The sequence below is a fragment of the Alligator sinensis genome, unplaced genomic scaffold (assembly GCF_000455745.1).
Source record: "Alligator sinensis unplaced genomic scaffold, ASM45574v1 scaffold269_1, whole genome shotgun sequence".
In the NCBI taxonomy this organism is placed as follows: Eukaryota; Metazoa; Chordata; order Crocodylia; family Alligatoridae; genus Alligator; species Alligator sinensis.
Window position 1 is genome coordinate 1,112,663 of NW_005842048.1, and position 20,734 is coordinate 1,133,396.

Here is a 20,734-nt window from a genome sequence, read left to right on the forward strand (position 1 = left end):
AGCCAACGGAGGTGTGGGATGTAAGACATTCAGGACAGGTAAGACCACCCCTCTACCAGCCCTTTATTCACACACACACACACACACACACCCACACACACCCACACACACACACAGCCCCCCCACCTTAAGGAACAGGGTTTTGCATACCCCCCCCACCCCCCGAGGCACAGGGTTTTGCCCAGAGCACAAAACTATTAGTTAACCACTGATCCTGCCTGTTTTAAATTTATTAGAAAACCCTAATACAGGCAGGAGCACATGGCAGCACACAGGCTGAGAACCACTGAGGTAAGTGGAGGCAGTGAAACAGTGGTTCTCAACCAGGGTTGCTGCTAAATTCAAAGAAATTATGGAAGGGTATCATGACTCTGAAAATGATGAGAAAAACCTGGAAACAATTACGTCTTATAATAGATGCTCTATTAGGTGAAGAAAATATTTTGGGTAATGCTGCATCAGCCATCTTAAAGTCAGTTCTCTGGGTTTTAAATCACAACAGTCTCATGATAACTTGCTAGGACTGGAAGGGGGGTAGTTGTACATACAGTCGTCATTCTCCTGTACTGCCTTTTACTTTTGAAATTTTTAAAGAATATTTTCACCAATCAGTAAATGCTTTCCAAAAGATGCGAGTCCTACTTTTCTTGAAGCAATTAGTGACGTCTGATTGTATTACAGTGTATGTTAGCAGCTTTTGGCCCTGCAAATAATGGGTGAAAGACACCTCCAAACAAAAACAGAACAAAACACTGTTGCACTGTCTTGACCCCATTGCCAAATAGGGTAGTCCCACTGCTGCTTTGAGCTGCAAATTTTGAGCCATCTGCTCTCCAACATCCTGCTCTACAAACACAGCCACCATTTTGTACATCTGGCAGGAAAAATAAAAAATAAATTCTGTTCCTGTCCTGCTGACTTCTGCAACACAAAGTAACAGCTCAAGCATCTTAAAGGCAGGAAAGCAAGGACACTGGTGGAGAACTCCACATCAAGCAGCTATATGATCTTTCAGCAAATTCCTTCTGAACAGCTAGTGGACTTGCCTTGCTTGAGGTACAAAACCTCTTAATTTCTTTACAATCACAGAAGCCACTGGACAGTGGGAGAGACCTGAATTGAGATGTAGAAATGTAAAGGATTCACCTGATCTAACTTGGCAAGAGATTCTTCCTAACAATGCTGAGGCACTAACACCTGAGGTAGGAGCGAGAACCTGATCTACCTCATGTAGCGAAAGCTATCAAGTTTCTGAAATGTGCATTTCATCTCAAATGGCCAGCCTCTTGTTATAGCAAAATAAGGAAGGGAATAAAAGACGCCCTTTTTATAGACTAACAAGACTCCACTGACACACACTGCCTGTCTCTATGGAAAGTACTTCCCCTACTAATCTGGGTTAATTTAAAAAAACCCACAAAAGAAAACCCCAGCTGTTTTGTCGTCTGAAATACTGCAAGGATGACCCCACCTAAAGAGCAGACTAATCACCACAGAGGAAGTTGTAGAGTTTGACCATGATCCTCTTTGCTATCAGAATCTTGAAGGATATTTGTCACACCTCGAAAAACCTTCTAGTACAGAAAACAAGGGCTGCTTGCAGATGTTAAAATCATCCCCCCAAAAACCCTGTGCTTTACTGGAAGCAGCAGCGCGTTACTTTGATCTGTCACTGCAGCATCTATATAGATTAGTCACTTCAGTGAGGCTTTTTGGCACTTATCTAATAGCTGATTCAATCAAAAAAGCCTCACTAGAAAAGCCCAAAAAGCCTCACTAAAGCACCCGATCTATACAGATGATGGGTGAGCTGGGTCCAAATAATGCACTGCCTTTTCTGAGCATGCGCTGGGCTCAGTGTGGAAGCACAGAGTTTAAGGTAAATCCCCCCCCCCCTTTTTGTTTTAACATCTGCAAGCAGCCAAGATGTCTTTCCTTGCACTCTAAATAAGAATACTGGCCCAATATATTGTCAATGGGAGTTTTGTCATAAATATCAACAGGATCTCAATTTCACTCTGAATTGGAGTCACTTTTAGAAACCGACCAGACAAGAGTCTTCCGGAGGACAATTATGTGAAGAGAATTCCTGAAGCAGGCAAGTGACGCAAGTATGGAATCCATCTCAGTTCATGCCTCTGTTAGCTTGAACTGGGCTGTATCTTCCAGGATAATAACATTTTCTCAAAAAATATACTGATAATCACAGCCGTATCAAATCTCTTTTCAGAGAAGTGGAAGCTGATGACAGAGGTATCTCCTGAGGAGATGCTCATCTTCCCAGTCAGTCCAATTTTACATGCCTGTGCATCCCAAGCTGCATCATTAACTTGTGTCGATCTCTTGCAGGCAACAGACAAGAACCAAGAGCCCACAATCATTTTGTTAAGTCTGCCAACCATCTGATATTGCTCATGAAATGTTGGGAAAGTTACAATACGCATCAGAAACTGAGGGACTAGTTCTGGAGTGGATCCCATGGATCCCAAGATTAACACTGGATCACAATCAAACAGTACACTTACAAAAGGTACAACTTTGTTCTATTCTGTTTCCTACATCTATTTAACATGCTTAAAACATGGTATGGGTGAAGTTTGATCTGTTGTTTGATCAGAAAACTTAAGATAGAATGGAAGGTAGTGGTTACAGCATTCTGCTGTCCCCAAATTCTCAAAGATCAGAAGCAATGAAGGGCAATACTCTATGTAAAACAGTCAATGAAAGTGTTGAGAGCTGCTGAAAATCCTAAAAGCCCATCAGATCCTTTTTCAGACTGACTGAGCCAGGAACGCCCTAATGAGTTGACTGGACAGCTTTACTGCCCTTAAACTAGAGGAGCTCCTGCCTGCCACTTACTAAAAAAAACCCATAGTGGTTGAAGTAAACTGAAATATGTGCCTTTGAGAACTACAGATGTTTCCATCTTCATTAAATGCAATATGGATGATACAGATATATAGATATAGATAACATTCATATTGTAATCAAGGTTTTATGTTCATAACTTCAACTTTAATGCTCAGCCATAAGACACTGATTTATTTTATTCTGCAATATTTATTATTTAATCAGTACATATACAAAGTGAGAAACGTTGGGAGGGAGTAATTAAACCAAAAGCCATGCCTCACCTGGACAAGTTCATTTAAGACTACGGCATCAAAGCCTGAAAGGTACTGCACATAGTATCTCTGCATCACTGGTCCATATTTTCGCACATGTGCCCTTAGTTCTTCCATGTAGAATATCAGTTCAGCTATGTGCCTAAAAGAACAAAAAACAGAAAAGTTTATGAATGTGAAAGATGTCCTTATCAACAGAAGATAGAAACTTCACACTACCATGAAGTTATTCCTAGACAGGATTTTAAGAGAGTTTATTTTGCTTTAACACTTCAAAACTTCTTTTAAAAATGTTCCTAAGTTTAGGAAAATCTTTCAGTGAGAAGGGATTATATGAAGTTATTAGTTTTACCCTGTAGTCAGAGGCTCTAACAGAACAACGGGTAACAAAGAGCTACCCCAAAAAATGTTTTTATAAGCAAACTCTGCTTTTTAAGGAAGCGCTCTAACAACTGACATTTTTTAAAGCTGCTACTCAATACATAAGAACTTAAGAACAGCCATACTGGGTCAGACTAATGGTCCCACTATCCTTGTATCTTGTTTCTGACAGTGGCAAAAGTGGATGCTCGAGGGAAAGCACTGAACTTGATAGATCTAGAGTGATCTATCCCATGTACATCATTCTCCCTGGCACCCATCATTATTGGTTTAGAGATGCCAGAGGAAAGATCTCCAACTATTCTGTTCAACGGCTATTAATAAATATATCATCCAAGAATTTGTCTAGTTCCTTTTTGAACCTGGCTATGCCATCTTTAATGCTGAAAAATCTGATATAAAATTACTACCTTTGTGACGGTTCCATGTTTGACATTTTGTCCTATGTAAAAAAATGGTTTTACAACATAGTATCAAAAATATTTTTTCTACTGTTTCTTTTTTCTAGTGGAACTTACTTAGACACCCGCCATGTGCTTGTTTAGCTTTTTAAAACGTACAAATACAGTTACAACAGAGGCCTATGTTCATATTTAGATGCTTGAAGAATACAAGTATCAGAGGTCTTGTCTATATTTACCACTTTAAATCTCAGTAGGAGACTGCAACTGCCACCAAAATGTGAATATCTAAACTCCTGTCAGAACACAAACTGCACTCTGGGAAAATGCCGCTCGCTGAAGGGACCACAGCAGACAAAAGATGGCAAGTGACTCTGCTATCAAACCTGCCCCCAAAACCCCCAGAGGGTTCTGCCACAAAGGGACTTTGAATCTGAACCCGCACTGTTTTTCAGAACTTGATAGTGCAGATTAGACCTCACTTGTAAAAGTCCTGAGTGCTACAAACATTCAATTTTAAGGTCCTGGTTAAACCAAGGTTATGGCATATACAAAAAAAGATTAAAACAGCAATTTTTAGAATGTTAAGGTAAAGTATGCTTCAACTGGCAAGTAAAACTAGGGACCATCTGTACAGCCACTTCTCATAGCATAGAAAGGTCATACTTCTACCTGACATAATGACTAAAAAATTGCTAGGAAAGTCACATTCATGCTTACCCCAAAGCAGGTAAACTGATTTGAAAAGAGGGATAAAGCCCACGAAGCAGTATATTTATAATCTTCTCCTAATTATTACCCAGAAAGGCCTTAATGACAGGTTCCCTACTGCTCCCAGAAACTTGGATCATGGAAGGTGAGATACCTAGGAGATGACACCCACTGGATCATCTCCCATGGCTTCTCAAACTGGGATTACAAAGGCTGATGCACTTTTCATGCCACCCTGAAAATATTCTAGGTCAGGGGTTGGGAACCTTTTGCTGGTGCGGGCCATTGCTTGTGACACAGTCTCAGCCATGGACTACAAATCTCTGTCCCTTGTGTCCCCCTCTGCCAATAATGGAAATGGTTACACTTAGGGAAAAACAAGAAGACAGAAGGGAACGCTAGGCAGTCAACAGATGCTGTGGAGCGCATAGATTGAACAGAGAAAGTGGTAGAACCCTGGAGACACCTCCTCAGTTTCCTGGACCCCATCACGATGCTGATTCCCTGAGCCGCTGTAGCCCATAGTTTGCTGAACCCTGTTTTGGATCATGTCAGATTGCTAACTAAATCCTGTGCTGACAGATGATGGAGAATCATGAGGTAATTTTCTTAAGCATAACAAATTGAAGTAGAAACATTTCTTGATTTTTGTTTTACATTTGGATCAAGTTGATCTGTTTTAGCCCAAATCATCTGATAAAACCTGTAGGATTTTACAAGCAATTTTACCAGTTCAATTAATTTTAAGAGAAATTTGCATCTACCTGATTTGTTTTTTGTTTTAGGAAAGCCATAACTAGAGTGTGCATATATGCACATTGGGATAAGGAAACAAAGAAACAAAAAGACATATCCAGACACTTTCAAAGGAAAACTGGGCTTTTGATTTAAAAGAATTTTAATGAAAAACACTTGATTTCTATGGAAAATTTTTAGGTAAACCTACTTGTCTATGAAGTCATCTGCACTCTTCTTAGGCATGTTATCTGCATGACGAAGCAACCAAATAATTTCATCACGAGCAAAGGATAATGCCATAAATACAAAAAGTGCCTGAAAAAGAAAGTCATTTGATTTATGTGTGTACCTGCCACAGCTAATCATTTTATACACAAGCAGCAGCAATTCTTTCCACCTAAGATCTTCAAAGTATTAGCATTTATTTTAAGGGGCTGCCAATACACTACAGTACATATGCATCAGAAATGACTGCTATAATTACCTTGGGGCCTAATAAGCCCGGCTGATCAGAGAGAACAGTTGCTAGCTCTTTCAGTGCAGACCGTAAAAATTTGCGTCTTTCTCTATGCATTGATCCACTATATTGAAAAAAGAAATTGGAATGTCATTAATTATCAATATCCATTCAGTAAATCATTACACAAACAGGTTTGCAGAACACCTGATTTAAAAAAAACAAATGTTTAGAACTAACATTTAACTTCACACGCTCTCTGTTTCAAAGAGAAGAAAACTGCCATCTTTAATACTGACACCTAAAATTAAGAAGAGTTTAAAACACATTTCTTTTTACCACTTGTCCTGTTTTCAATTTGCATTTTACACACTTTGAGCAACAAATATTGCTGGTTAACTTACACTGAAGTCTCGTGAATAGAGCTAGTATGCAGTTTTAAAAGAACCGCTAACAACTTAAGTAAATTAGAATCTTTATTAAAGACTTGAAAAAATGAATATTTCTAGTTTAAATACATACAACCTACACCCCTATTCCTAAATTTGGAACTTATTGTTTCAGGCATGGTTTCCTTAGTATTACATTTATATGTGGTCTTTATTAGTATTATTTAAAAAATGAATTAGAAGGTTGGGATATGAACCTGTAAAAAACCCAGCATTTTCACTTGATTAATTGCTTATATTACAACACTCAAGCAAAAAAAAAGTAACTGAATTTTCATAAACACCTTAGGTGTTTCCTACAATATAAACTGTTATTTACTGTAAATGCTAGCTTTAATTTTACGCTTCACAAAACATGAAGTTTTCAGCTGTTTTCTAACTTAGAATAAAAGATGATATTATTGTTTAAAATAATTCACCTCTTAACATCAAATCTATACTTAATTATTAAAGTAACCAATGTATGTTGCTGAAGGATTGCAAAATATCCTCAAACACCTATTAAAACAGGAAATTTTCATATGCTATCACCTGCATACACACTTATTCCATCTCAAAAATTCCAAAACCAAACAAAAACCAGAAATTCCTGTTTTCTTTACAACAGCTTTCATTTGGAAGAAACAAGAAAAAAAAATTGAATCAAAAGCCTTATTTTGAGCAGATTTGATGATATTAAAAAAAATCAACTGCAGTAGATCATTTTGCATTTGGAAATTTTCATGCGTAAATAGATCAATAATAAGATTTTGCTCAAGTATTTTTGAAAGAAAAAGCCTAGATCTCAAGAAAAAACAGAAAGCAAAAGCAATTAAGGATGTAATGCATCATAAAGTTCCATTTAAATGTGCTCATGGTTTATAACAGCAAAGTCTAAGTGAGGAATGAGCAATTCCTTTGGCTGGAGGGCCACTTAACGAGCTGACACCAAAACCCAAGGGCCACACACCTGTCTCTCTCTTGTTCTCTCTCCCTGATCCCCACCCTGCCTACAGCTGCAGCACACCTTGACCCTGCTGGCTGCATCCACAGCTTACACCAGTACCTGCCTAGTGTGCTGGAAGCAGGGCAGGTGCCTGCATCAGCTGTGTACTCAGCTGGCAGGTTCCAGGTAGGGATCGGGGCACCCTGGGCCACAGCTGATGCATCAGTGCTGGGCAGAATCAGTCCAGCCTGGCAACACACAGCAGCAGGAGATGCCAGCCAGATCCCATTAGTTCATGACCGCTACCTGTGGGCCAGATACAATCAGCTGGTGGGCCATATTTTGCTCACCCCTCATCTAAGTTATCATTGCTGGGAGCTTTAAGCTTTCCTTTTTTTCCTTTTCTTTTTTTAAACACACAAACAAGCAGTATTCAAAATCTGAAAGATTACAGTAATTAAGTACTCTACCCTGAGAGTTTTATAAACAATACTTACGCATGTGATACAGCAGCTTCTTTGCACTCTCTTATGTCATTAATACGTTTGTTGTAACTGCAAGTTAAAAAGAGTTAAATGTCATCAAGTACTGACAAATAGCTTCAGCAAGAGCTAGGGCCTTGGATATACTGGAAGCAGTCCCAGGAAAAGGCCCATCTTACCCTAACTAATGAAATGAGAGTTCTCATACAATGACACTAACAATAGGAAATACCCATAGCAGAAATGCTGCTGGATGATCTTTGATTAAATTTCCTGTTTTTAGTTTAAATTATAAATATTGTTGTAGATGGTGATAGCTTTTAATGCCTCATATCTACATCTCCCATTCAGCAGGGACTTTTTCATTCAGCACTGTAAGAAGGGCAGGGCAATTACGAGTTACAGGGCCTCTCTAGCTGTTCAGGTAAATGTGTGATAGAATCTGAAGCACAATCCACACAATTACACCTCCTGCTAAGCCACATGTGCATGGCAGAAGGCATAATTGTGGAATCCAACATCAGATCCTATCATGCCTTATTACTGGAACACAGGGAGCCTGGGATCGTGATGCCAGACACCCCTTGCACCAGCAAGTAGAAAGCTCCTGCAACTGCAAGTCCCACAGCCAACAGGACTTGCAGCTGTGGTAGTGGGCCAAGGCTGCAGGGACAGAGTCCCACAGTTGCAGGGAGCTGCCAGGAGGGAAGAGTCCCATCAGCAGCAGGACTCTGTCCTGGCAGCCACAGGCGCTGCTGTAGCTGAGAGTCCCTGCAGCTGTTGCACTTCCAGCCCCAGATGTGCATAGTGCACTGCTGTGGCTAGGAACCCCATCAGCTGACGGGACTCCCAGCTGCAGGGGGAAACCCTGCTACATATGAAAGTTAAACCTGGGCAGAAACCAGCTATAAAGTTATTGCACATTTTCCAGCTTTAATTTAATAGCTGGTTGGACCTTTTTATGGTGTGATAGTTATTAGCATGTACATGCAGTCTAAACCGGTAACTGTGTGACACCTGTAATGTGTAGAGGGGGCCACATCTGTGACACTTTAAAGCTCAGAATCCTGCACATAACACTTAGATAAAAGCTTTGCTGTTTGAGAGCCTGGATGCTAAATTATTTCAGAATATGAGACAGGGTAAACAGAATTACCAAAAATCCTTTAATTGGTACATCAGGAGGAACTGTGATATTTTTAAGCTAAGATAGTTTCATATTCTGACCTCTATGAAAAGACAGATGAATCATTTCCTAACTAATTCTTCAGCCACTGGTAAAGTTAAACAAAACCTCTGAAACACAACTTACCCCCTTATGTTTACAAATAAATCTTCTGCAGCTTTGTGAATATGGAAAACTTCATCTCGAAAGAGCGCCAGACAAGAACTGCTTTGAAGTGCAAGTTTCCAAAGGTTCAAAGCTGTAGCATCACTATTCAGGATTCCATGGCACAAAATAAACCCAACTTCAAAAGATAATTCAACATTAATGTGAAATGTCACGAAGTAGAAATATAAAGACAAGAGATAATTAAAACTACTATTTTTCTGCCAAAAGGACTACTGTGTCCAAATGCTAAACCTAATGTTTGAGGGGTTTTTTTTAAAACTCAATTCCCTTACTGTTGTTATAGGAATGAATTACTTGAACTATTTGGAGTGTTTAAATGATCACTTTAATGAGCATGGCAAAAAGTTTCAGGTCAAATATATTCTGAAACCCTCCAAACAAATTCAAGTCTTACATATACTGCAAGCTTATTCCAAAACATATAAAAGAATGATCTAGAATTAGAAACAAAGGAATCTAATTAAGTCAAATTCTACAGCATTTACAACTGAGCACAAATGCTTCACCAGAGAACCTTGAAAAGTAAGAAGGCATGATAAAAGTAAAACAAAAAACAAAATAAAGTAAACCTCTTGCAGAAAGTTTTACTTACAAATAATCCATTTTTCCATTGCATCCAGAGAGAGGTATTCACATGGCATCTGTTAAAAACCATAATTTATAGTAATTATTGGTTATATGCATTATTAAGAGTAGAATTTATAGGAAAGCATTTTTTCTAAGAAGAATTCAATACATTCTTTTCCTTAAAAGACTGACAAAAAGATATTAAACTAGTACTAAAGCTAGACAAGATCACATACATTAGGATAAGCAAATTCCTTTCAACTTAATGGATGCATAATACAAACTACATAGGTAAAATATATATATTAACATAAAGTGAGTTTCCAATTATCTGATCTTTTTCTTAAGGGACTGGAGGTAGTTTATCAACAAACGTTTACAGTTTTGAACTAAAGCATTACAATTTAGGAAAACAAGATCCTAGTAAAGGAAAGCAGAGAGTAAACAAAGAAATACAGCCAATACCCATCTGATTTCTGATACAACCCAGCAGCTTGAAGAGCAGTGTCCGGCTGGTAAGTCTGTTGTGGTGGAAGGGGAGGGGGTAGAGAAGGGGCATAGCAGGTAGGGAAGGGAGGCAGATCCAGGCCTCCGCAGTGAAGGAGGGATTGGGGTTGGGGCAGGTGCTGCCCAGCTGGGGCAGGGCCCAGGATGGAGCTGCAGCTCATCAAGGGGGTGCAGGGAGGGGGCATCACCCACTGCTGTGTGCACCCCAGGGGGACTTGGGGTGTGCCCCCCAGGATCTGTGCACAGCATAAGGCAGGCTGCTGCTGTAGGCGACACTGGGTTCTTGCTGGTGGGGCTGGACTGGGCTGGGCTGTGCTTAGGGTGGGTGGCAACCGTGCTGGGAGGGGACTACAGTGGGGCTGCAGCTACCCAAAAATTTGCTGTAGGCCCACTCCCCTCCCCGATCCTGGAGCACACACCTCCTGCACCCTCCCAGGGTGTGCACAGCAGCTGGAGCTGCACCCCGCCCCCCCCTATGAGCCACGGCTCCGTCCCATGCCTCACCCCAGCTGGGCAGCACCAGCCCCACCCCTTCCCTCATCACAGGAGCCTTGATCTCCACCCCTCGCACCTCTTCCCTCTCCCCCTTCCACAACAATAGACGTACCAGCTGGATGCATCTCTCCAAGCTGCCAGGCTGTGCTCCTCACCACCTACGTGCTGCTCTGAGGCTGCGCGCATGCACGGGGTATTTATTGGCCGCATCGAGTCAAATAAGCCGATTTCCGATAGTCATTTTTCTTTATATCGGTGACTATCTGATATCAGAGTGACGTATCTAATGATTATGTTAATATTTTCAAAAGTGGCTAGGATTTTGGGTGACATTTCTGAGTGTCCAACTTGACTGTCTTTGTAAAGTTCTGATTTTCAGAAATTACTGTGCATCAACTCAAACCTGAGGCACTAGTAACCAAAGTCACTAGTCATTTCAGAAAATAGGTTGGTCCCAATTTTCAGTTTGTTATTCCAACAGTACCCTACATATAACATAACTGTGGGCAGTGGAGCACCCCAGGGCTCGGTCCTGGGGCCTGTACTGTTCAACATCTTTATCAGCTATCTGGATGTGGAAAGCACACTGTCCAGATTAGCTGATGACACCAAGTTGTGGGGCAAGGTGGGCACGCTGGAGAGGAGGGACAGAATCCAGCTAGATCTAGACAAGTTACAGAGGTGGGCGGATGAGAATAGGATGGAATTCAATGCAGACAAGTGCAAGGTGCTGCATCTAGGGAGAAGGAACCAGCAACTCACCTATAGGCTGGGGGAAACCCTTCTTGTCAACACAGCAGCAGAAAGGGATCTTGGAGTCATTGTTGACTCCAGGATGAACACAAGCCGCCAATGCAAGGAAGTGGTCAGGAAGGCTAACTGCACCTTGTTGTGCATCTACAGATGCATCACAAGCAGATCCAGGGAGGTGATCCTTCCCCTCTATGTGGCATTGGTCAGGCCACAGTTGGAGTACTGCGTCCAGCTCTGGGCTCCACACTTCTAGAGGGATGTGGCTAGCATTGAAAGGGTCCAGAGGAAGGCTACTCACATGGTCAAGGAGCAGCGGGGCAGGCCCTACGAAGAGAGGCTAAAGGGCCGGAACCTATTCATCCTCCACAAGAGAAGGAGGAGAGGGGATCTGGTGGCTGTTTACCAACTCACCAGGGGGGACCAGTAGGAATTGGGGGAGGCTCTGTTCCCCCGGGCACCACCCAGCGTTACTAGGAATAACGGCCACAAATTGTTAGAGAGAAGGTTCAGGCTGGACATCAGGAGACATTGCTTTACAGTTAGGGCTGCTAAGCTCTGGAATGGGCTCCCAAGCGAGGTGATGCTTTCTCCTAACTTGGGGGTCTTCAAGAGGAGGGTGGACAGATATTTGGCTGGGGTGATATGATCCTGGCACCCGTTTCTGCCTGGGGCAGGAGGGTCAAACCTGATGATCTGTTTAGGTCCCTTCTGACCCTAAGTACCCCTAAGTACTATGATACTATAAAGGACTTGCCTTGAATAAACCTATATTTTCTCTCTTCAGAAGATGATTACAAAAGTACTGAAGATGGAGGCATATATTTAGAAGCTCTATGTTGGAAATTAATTCCATTCTGCATTGGAATTCCACACTGTTTTTCACATGGGACAACAGGTGGCTCCCTCTGCAAAAAAAACCCCAAACAAACTATGGTATGGATAAATGTATATTTTAGTCCCTTTAAAAGGGGGCAGGAAACTGCTGCTGCTTGAGAGAATGCATCAGCTGTTTTGGTCTAACCATTAGATAATCCTGTAGCAATACAAATCAATTAAAGGAACTTAACTTTAGATTTGCAAGAAGTAGCATTAAGTTCAAGTGGCTTTGCTATACCTGTACCACCACAAGATCATGCAAACAAACAGTTGCACCGTAACAACATTATTAGTCTCCTTTGATAATGAAACAACTGGACATCTCACTATATACTAATTCTCCAACGAGAAACGTGGTCCAATAAGCCAGTGTAAAACTTTTCACTTTATAGTAAAAGTTGTTTTCAAAAGTACTTAAGATAAAGTAACATACTGTGTCTGACTGTGCAGGATTGAGCATTGTACTAGGGGCGCTGATGAGGCTCAGAAGTTGTGCATTTCTCCATTGATCAGCTGAGAGATTTCTTCGAGGATAGACCATTTGGAGTGAAATTAGAGCATCTGAAAGGGACTAGGAAATAAGAACAAGTTTAATTAGAACAAGTGGTGAGGAGAAACATGTCATGAACAAGCCAATAAAAACTTTGTTTAGAGTTTTGCAAACATCCAAAAAACACATTTAATTGAATGCCTTCTGTATTTATTGAACAACCGTCATTATATCTAGCCACCGCTGCTAAGAGTTTGTCTATATAATAGCTACCACTTCACCATCCAGACAGGTGCTACTTGCTTGAACACCTAACACTGACGTTCAAGGCTTGCTGTCCTCTTGTGCACAACTGCCTGAATACTAACTATTTAGTACTTTACATCCATATTTGCAATACCCAGTCTATGTACTGAAGTAATTATAAAACTAACTGCTACATTAGGAGCATAGAATCTTGTTGCTTTCCCTTTATTTGGAAGAGGCAAAGTATTGAGGGTTTTTATATATATATATAAAACAAACAGGATAAAAGATGATAGAATAAAAATCAAATTAAGAACGAAGAGAAAGTGCCACATATATTGTATATGAATGAAGAAAAGAGCTAAACTTGCCAAATTTTAAAGTTAGTTAACCTAGGCAACCAGTTATTCTACTACTCTCTCTTTTTTCTGTTAAATTTAAGCCCATTCTCTCTCCTCTCCCCCTACCTTGTGCACAAATTTTAGTTTTCTGGGGAAAGAATAAATATATTTCTACAGAAAACTATGGAAAGAGGTACTGATTCTAGCTGAGGCCTGTAGGCACTATGTAACACAAACAGTACAATGGCAACTATCTCAATGCAAGTCAAAGGCTGAAAGCACAGTAAAAAGACCAACAGGAACGCTTCAATGACCTGAAAAATCAAAAAGGAACTGTAGAAGAAATGAAAACAAAGGTATATAATTAAGTAAAAAGGAACTGCATAAGCATACAGAATTAAAAATTAGAAAGGCTAAGGTGAAAAATAAGTTTCAATCAGTAAGACATAAAAGACTCTATGATTACATTAGAAGCAAATAATGGACCTATATTTCTATAAATATAGAATATATATTATAGGAATATATTTCTATATAGTTATTTCTGGACAGCAAACAACTGTTGATTCAGAGAAAGCTGAAGTATTCAAGGCTCTTTGCTTCAAGCTCACCAGAAAGATTACTGTGACCAGATGGTTAAAATAAATTTTATGCACAAGGGAGGGAGGAAGGCCAGTCTGCAGAAAACAAGTTAAGGAATATTTAATTAAGACATAAGTGTTCCAAATCAGCAGGGCCTGATTATATTCACCACTGAGTGCTTAAGGAACTAGCCAAAGTGATCTCTGAATCACTGGTGATTGTTTTCAAGAATTCCTGGAAGTCAGAGAGGGTTCCAGAGGCCTGGAGATGGACAACATACAAAGAATAATGTAGATCAATCATCAACCTAACTTTCAACCCTGGAGAGATTCTGGAACAAATTATGAAACCATCAATTTAAAACCTTAACAGATAACTATAAAGTAATCAAAATGGGTCTGTCAAGAAGACAGCATGATAAACCTGTACAATTCATTTCTCTGAAAAAGTAACTGACTTAGTGAATAAAAAGAAAGCTGTAAATCTGAAATTGATTAAATTAAGTAATAAGGGTTTTGACAGTGTCCCCATGACATTCTCATAAGCAAGCTAAAGAATATGTTTTAGCTATAACTGTCAGAGTACAAGAGTACGCCGGGTGAAAAAACACTCTAAAATTATCAAAGCTTCACAGTAAAACTAAGGGAGCATTTCAAATGGGGTGTCCACAGAAGCACGTTCTGGGCCCAGTTTTATTCAATATGTCTATTCATAAACTGGCTGATGGAACAAAGGAGATTTATAAGAACCGTGGATAATATCAAGTTGGATGACAAGACCAGAATTCAAAATAATCTCAACAGATTGTACAGACGATCTGAAACCAAAAATATCAAATTCAATAAAGATAAGTGTAAAGTGCTACACCTAGGAAAGAGAAATGAAATGCATAATACACAGTATATAGAGAATAACTGACTACACTTTCTGCTTAAACTGCTGCCATCTGGAGGTTACAATGGATTTTAAGCTAAATGCAAGTCAACACTGATGAAGTTTCAAAAAAGAATTCTAAAATGTATTAACTGTAGCATCTTATGTAAGGCATGGAAGGTAACTTGTCTGCTGTACCCTGCTCTGTGATCAGTTTTTGGCTCTGCACATTAAGAAACGATGGATTAAGAAAAACCCAGTAAAACCAACAACAAACCCTTGAGGATATGTCGAAGGAAGATGCCAAAGATGGCGGGATGTAAAAGTCTTCCAATGCCTGAAATGTCATTATGAAAGGAGATGCCAATCAGTTGTTCTCCCAGCCCCTGGTGAAAGGGCACATACTAACAGGCTTAATTCAAAGCCCATTAACTGAAGAAAAGATGATTAAAGTGTGATATGTGTGGGGGGGATGGGACCTAACTTTATAGGAAGAAAAACACTAGAACAGGCTATCAAGGCATGTGGAAAAAAAAGGATGCATGGAATCTCTTTCACTGGGACATGCAAGAACAAGCTGGATAAATGTCTACTAGAGATGATATATCTATAGTTGATCTGGTCTTGGGGAAAGAGGTGCTAGATAATATTACGAGATCCCTTAAAAGCCTACTTTTCTCTAAGCATTTTGGAAAGCTTACAATATGTCTCTCCTGGTCACATACCTGTTCTACATGAATAATTATCAAGAAAAGAAGTTTGTGTGTGTTTTTTTAATATTAGTTTTAAAGCCTTTAGGGTTTTTTGGGGCATAAGTGATTCTTTCAATAAAAGATTACCATGAACCTGTGAAAAGTAGTCACACATACTTTACTGTGAGGTACAAATTCCTCCATCATCTTCTTTAAAGGATTTTCATAATCCACAATCATCTGTCCAAGACGTGGATATTCTCTATCACTAAAAAGTACAACAAGTATAATTTACCAAATGTAGCTACTCATTTAAGAAAATACTGGTAAAAAAAAATACAATAGGTTTTACCTTGCTCCATGGGTCATTTCATGAGCATAATTGTACAATCCGATGATTGCTTTCCTTTCTTCAATTCGAGACAGCAATATCATTAGAGTTGTGTAGGTTATGATCAAATCTAGGTAGTTCTTTGTTAAATCAAAGTTTACAGTCTAGAGATAAAATATAGACACTTGTTTTATTCTGAAAACCTTCAAAAGCCCCGTTATATATTGATTAATGGGGGAAAAAATCCAAATTATTTTAAAGCACTTTTGGCATTTTTAATTCTACTAGATTTTTAATCAAAATGTTTCAGTCCTGATCTTGCAGACTAATATACAGACTTAAACAATGAAGTCACTGGGACCCACATGCTACGAGCCAAGAACGCAGACAAAGCTATGCTGGATCAGGGCACTACTGGTTATCTGTCAGATGCCACTTTAAAAACAAAAAAAGCCCCGGGAAGTAAGTCAGCTCTGATATTACAAAGCATTCAACCAAAATGTGTACGTTTTGATCATGAACTATATTTTTATAATCTTTATTGTATTTTAATAAAACCTGCAAAAGAAAAAAAAACTGGACTTGTGCCACTGGTTTTCTTCTTGATAATATATTAAAAGCCCAGTTTATAATCCTTAAAAAAAGACCAACAAACTAATGAAATAACATAAGTGTTAAGAAAGTTAAAACAGAAATAATTTTATTTGCTTTTTCTACACTGGAATGTTGGGCAATAGTGCAGCTGCACTGGCATATAGATCTGGAAACAAAAACACAGTCTATCAAAGCATTTCACTTCTAAACATTAGCAGCACTTATATTTTCTGAAAATCAAGTAGCGCCAAGCTTTTATTTAGCTAGCAATAGCTGACCAAGTATCTGCAGCAGAGTCAATGGGATAAGAGAAGTATGCATCACTAGCAACTGACAATGCTGTAGCCACTGTTCCAAAACTAGTTGTTTAAGTCAGATAGTCTCAAATATATTGGTAGTTAAGTTACAGGGCTAAAAAGCCAAAAATTAAAATTAATCTACTTTGACTAGACCATGCACAAGCCTAAAGTTGATAAAATTTTACTATAAACATCTACCATGTTTATTAGTAATGGCTCTAAAAAACTTCTGAATCAACTTTCTGGCTCTACAGTTACTCTAAAAATGAACTCAAATTCTAACAAGTAATAAGAACATTGGTAAATATATAAAAATAGTAAGAACGTTGTGATAACTGAGTGAACACAAAAATGTCCTTCCATTTTTCTACATGCAGTTAGCATTTTTGGTTTAGATTCTAATGAAATTTTGAAACCTTAAGATATATTTTACTATATGAAAGCTTGTCTAGCTTTACTCCAACCATATAGTTGGTCCAATAAAAGATATCACTCCAAAACAATCCTTGCCCCCCTCTCAAAAAAATCAGAAAACTTACAATATCAAAGAAGACTTGGCAGACATCAATAGTATTCAGCAGCTCACAAACATGGTCCTTAAAAAAAGGAAGACATCCTTCATCATACTTTGAAAAGAACCTAAACAATGATGTCATTATACATGGGCTGGAGATGCACAGTCTGTTTCGATTCCTTTGTTACAAAAAGAAAACTACAAAAGCAACTATTTCGTTATAAACAAGACTAAAAGTAAACTTGATAGGAACCTGATTTGGTAATATTTGTATACAATTCAAATTGATTTTAATGCATTTGCTCTTGCTTACCTTAAATTCCATAACATCAACAAAAGTGAAGTAATATAAAGCCAAATTCTTCAGAATCTCAGATTTTTCTTTCTGCAACTGAGCAAGCTGTTGCTGTTGAAGAAACACATGCATGTATATTGTTGTTACAAGCAAGTCTATAATTTAAAAATTAGCTGAAAAAAAACACATCAGCAATAAAATACCTGTGAGGCACAGCTGAACCATCAAACTTGCTATGCAAGAAAGCCTTACTATGGTTTTCTAAGACTGAAGTTTTCTGTGCGCACTTTTAAACATACAGAATTTTCAAAACTGATCACTTCAGTAGGCACAGGCTAACATTAGTTTGAAGATTAAAGCTATATTAGTACATATTTAGTCACTAAAAGTCGTATTGTTTAGCTCAGCTAGAGACACAAATGGAAAGTATTAGGAAAGACGTGTTATGCATAATTAACAAAGCAGAACAGTACATGAGCACAGATTAGTATGAAAAAAATAATGACAAATTATTTGAGGTGGTAGAAATGGTGGCGGCAGAGTTTACAAGTTTCACTACAGAAAAACAATATGCTTTCAAATTCTGAACTTACCAAAAAGAATATCCAGGCAAAGCCACGTTAAGCATGCAAAATAAAATGTAGATACAAACATAAAATACAGTAACGGTTCTTTGACCAGTTCCATATAAACACAATAGTACATTAAAACAAAAGCAATGAAAACAAAGAAATGAAAAAAAAAGCAAAAACACTAGCGTTAGACACTGGTGGAAAAATGGAAGAGGCAAATGTGAATACAACAGCACAGAATTAGCCCTAACTGCTTTTTAGAAAAAAATAAAAGAATGAAAACTTGATAAACTTTTACAGAATATCTCAGTGATCAAGCTAGTCTAAATGAACAGTAGTAATGACCATAAGATTTAAATAGATGCAACTATAAAGTAAAACAAAAAATGGGGGAATAGCCTAACAGTCAGTTCATTCATTCTGGTCCCTCAGAACACCACAGGATCCAAAACTTATGTCAGAATTCCAGTTACTTCCTACCTGAATTTAAGTTGCACTAGAGCGACGCTTTCTAAAAATCAATATAAAAGTTCTCTCTAAGACTAGGTACAGATGTTTAAAAAGCCTGAGGTGGATTCGAACTTACACGGCTTTCTCTAAGTGGACACATTAGCTCAGGAGTCAAGAGAAGGCAAGTTCACCCTTTGGTCAGGGGGGTATACAGGCTGCTTGCACTGGCTGAAGCCAGTAGGTTGGGAGTGCTTCCGCACGCCTCCTAGCAGGCTGCTGGAGAATGCCAAGCGCAGCTAGCAGTTGGCCATCCCTGATTGGCTAGCATGGCCCCTTACCTCATCCCCGCCCCTTGCCAAGGGCCAGTTGTCATCTGAGGTGGGAGGGCAGCAGGGGAGGAGGGAGAAAAGGAGCAGCTCCCAGCTGTCCTGGCTTGGGCTGCACCAGATGTCAGCAGCAGCCACTACAGGAGGGGTGGGGGGAAACAGGGCCAGGGCTGGCCCAAATCCCCCTAGACATATCTGCCAGCATTCCCTTCTCCCCGGCTGCCAGAAGCAGTCCCTCCTCCCTTTACTGCCCTGTTGTGCAGGGATACAGATGCAAGGACAGAGACATCAGGATTTCCCCCCTCCCCACTGTTGCTGACAGTTAGCCGGAGGCAGGAGGGGCTGGGGCACAGCAGGCCAAGTTCCAGCACACCACCCTGCGACAGCGGGTGGGGGAGAGTGTTAGTTTCAGAGGAGGTACACGCTCAGATCTGGGGGCCCCTATGTTTTGCCCTGCAAAGTTTCCTGGGTACTGAAGCTTAGACTTCTAAATATGAACAGAATCACCTTTGTCTGAGGAACTGGACACCTATCTCCTGCCTAATCTATCTTGTGATCCTGATTAAGTCGGATAGAATGGCCTCGCGGGCCGTATTTTGCCCACCCCTGAGTTAGATGATCTTTGTTTAAGTCAATTTTCTAATCTGTATGAATTTATTTTACTCCCCAAGAAAAGAAAGTGTCTATAATTGGTGGTGCAGTGTAGTGTGCAGTAACTTATTTCTGAATATGGTTTTTCTGTATCAGATTCCTGTAGCTTGCTGCCACTTAAATTTTAAGACTGCTCAAGTGCACCCACTCAAATATACTTTCTGCCATAGCTCCATATGAATACAGATTACCTTAATGCACCATTTGAGGTTCATTAATTTTTGTATTTTTTAAATCTTAATCAAGTTAAATATTCATTTTTTAAAAAGTCACATGGGCATGAAGAATAAAACTAATTAAGGTACTGGATTACAGCACAGTTCTTTCCTAAGGAAGCACAACTGAAAATATGAAGGAGATGCTTCTTTGGGGAAGGTGCCTGAACTAAACTAATAAATTCTTATTTTAACAGAAAGATAAGAGGACCCACATGTTTCTGAATTTTCATGCATGGTGATTCTGGTCGTCCATTTATCTTCTAAATATTACAGGCCAGGTCTGGATTGGTAAACCGGGTGTCTAAATAGGATTTAACACGTGAATTCCACAAAAGAATCAAGGAGTATTTCAAAACTAGTCTGCTGCAGTGACCACAGAAAACTTCAGGCACCGAATTAATTCATTTATCTGTCCTTGGTTCCCGTCAATGATGACAGGAACCAGGGGCAGTAGGACCCAGGGGAGGCCCAGTGGGCTCCCACAACAGCAGGATCCGCCTGGCCCAACCCCCCAGCGAGGAGCCCCAGCAGGAGCTTCTGGCCTGGGACCACATGGCTGCACTGCACCGGAACCACAGGTAACAGGGGGTGGGGGGGGGAAAGGCAGGGAAGGAGCTGGTGCGGAGCTTGGGCAAAAGCAGCCCACCCCATGGCAAGCACTCCTTGCTGCAGCTGCTCGCAGCCTGCATGGGGCTGTCTTGAGCAGGCACAGGCAGCCCCACATGGGCTGTGAGCGGCTGCAGCACGGGGTGCCGGGCATGGGGCGGGTAAGGGGTCGCTTTTCCTCCCCATGCTCAGCACCAGCTTATCACCCGGCCCCGCGCTGGCTCTGGTCTTGCCCATTGGGGCTGCGCTGCAGCAGCTGCGGCCCCCCTGCTTGCCGCGCTGGGCAGCGTTTGCTGCTGTTGCCTGCCTGGAGATTGTGCCACAGTAGGCTGTGGTGAGGCTGCTACCGCCACCTCTGTGCTGCCCAGCACACGAGCTCCGGGTGGGCAGCAGTAGCAAATGCTGCCCAGTGCGGCAAATGGGGGGGGGGGGG

General features: G+C 40.3%; 1 protein-coding gene across 5 annotated transcripts in view; it reads right to left on the bottom strand.

Moving 5' to 3' along the window:
- The window catches only part of NCKAP1 (NCK associated protein 1), an 82,377-nt gene that overhangs the window by 41,556 nt on the left and 20,087 nt on the right, over window positions 1–20,734 (bottom strand). For all 5 annotated transcript variants that reach the window (XR_003093865.1, XR_003093864.1, XM_025203224.1 and 2 more), the window contains exons 2-12: window positions 17,497–17,589; window positions 17,209–17,265; window positions 15,798–15,940; window positions 15,623–15,713; window positions 12,655–12,792; window positions 9,616–9,664; window positions 8,982–9,138; window positions 7,685–7,741; window positions 5,841–5,937; window positions 5,565–5,671; window positions 3,135–3,267 (exon numbers count right to left, since the gene is read on the bottom strand). Coding sequence is in view for 3 of the 5 variants with exons in the window: in XM_025203224.1 (XP_025059009.1) it covers window positions 3,135–3,267; window positions 5,565–5,671; window positions 5,841–5,937; window positions 7,685–7,741; window positions 8,982–9,138; window positions 9,616–9,664; window positions 12,655–12,792; window positions 15,623–15,713; window positions 15,798–15,940; window positions 17,209–17,265; window positions 17,497–17,508 (1,041 nt within the window). In the remaining 2 variants the exon portion in view is untranslated. The remainder of the gene's footprint in view (window positions 1–3,134; window positions 3,268–5,564; window positions 5,672–5,840; window positions 5,938–7,684; window positions 7,742–8,981; window positions 9,139–9,615; window positions 9,665–12,654; window positions 12,793–15,622; window positions 15,714–15,797; window positions 15,941–17,208; window positions 17,266–17,496; window positions 17,590–20,734) is intronic.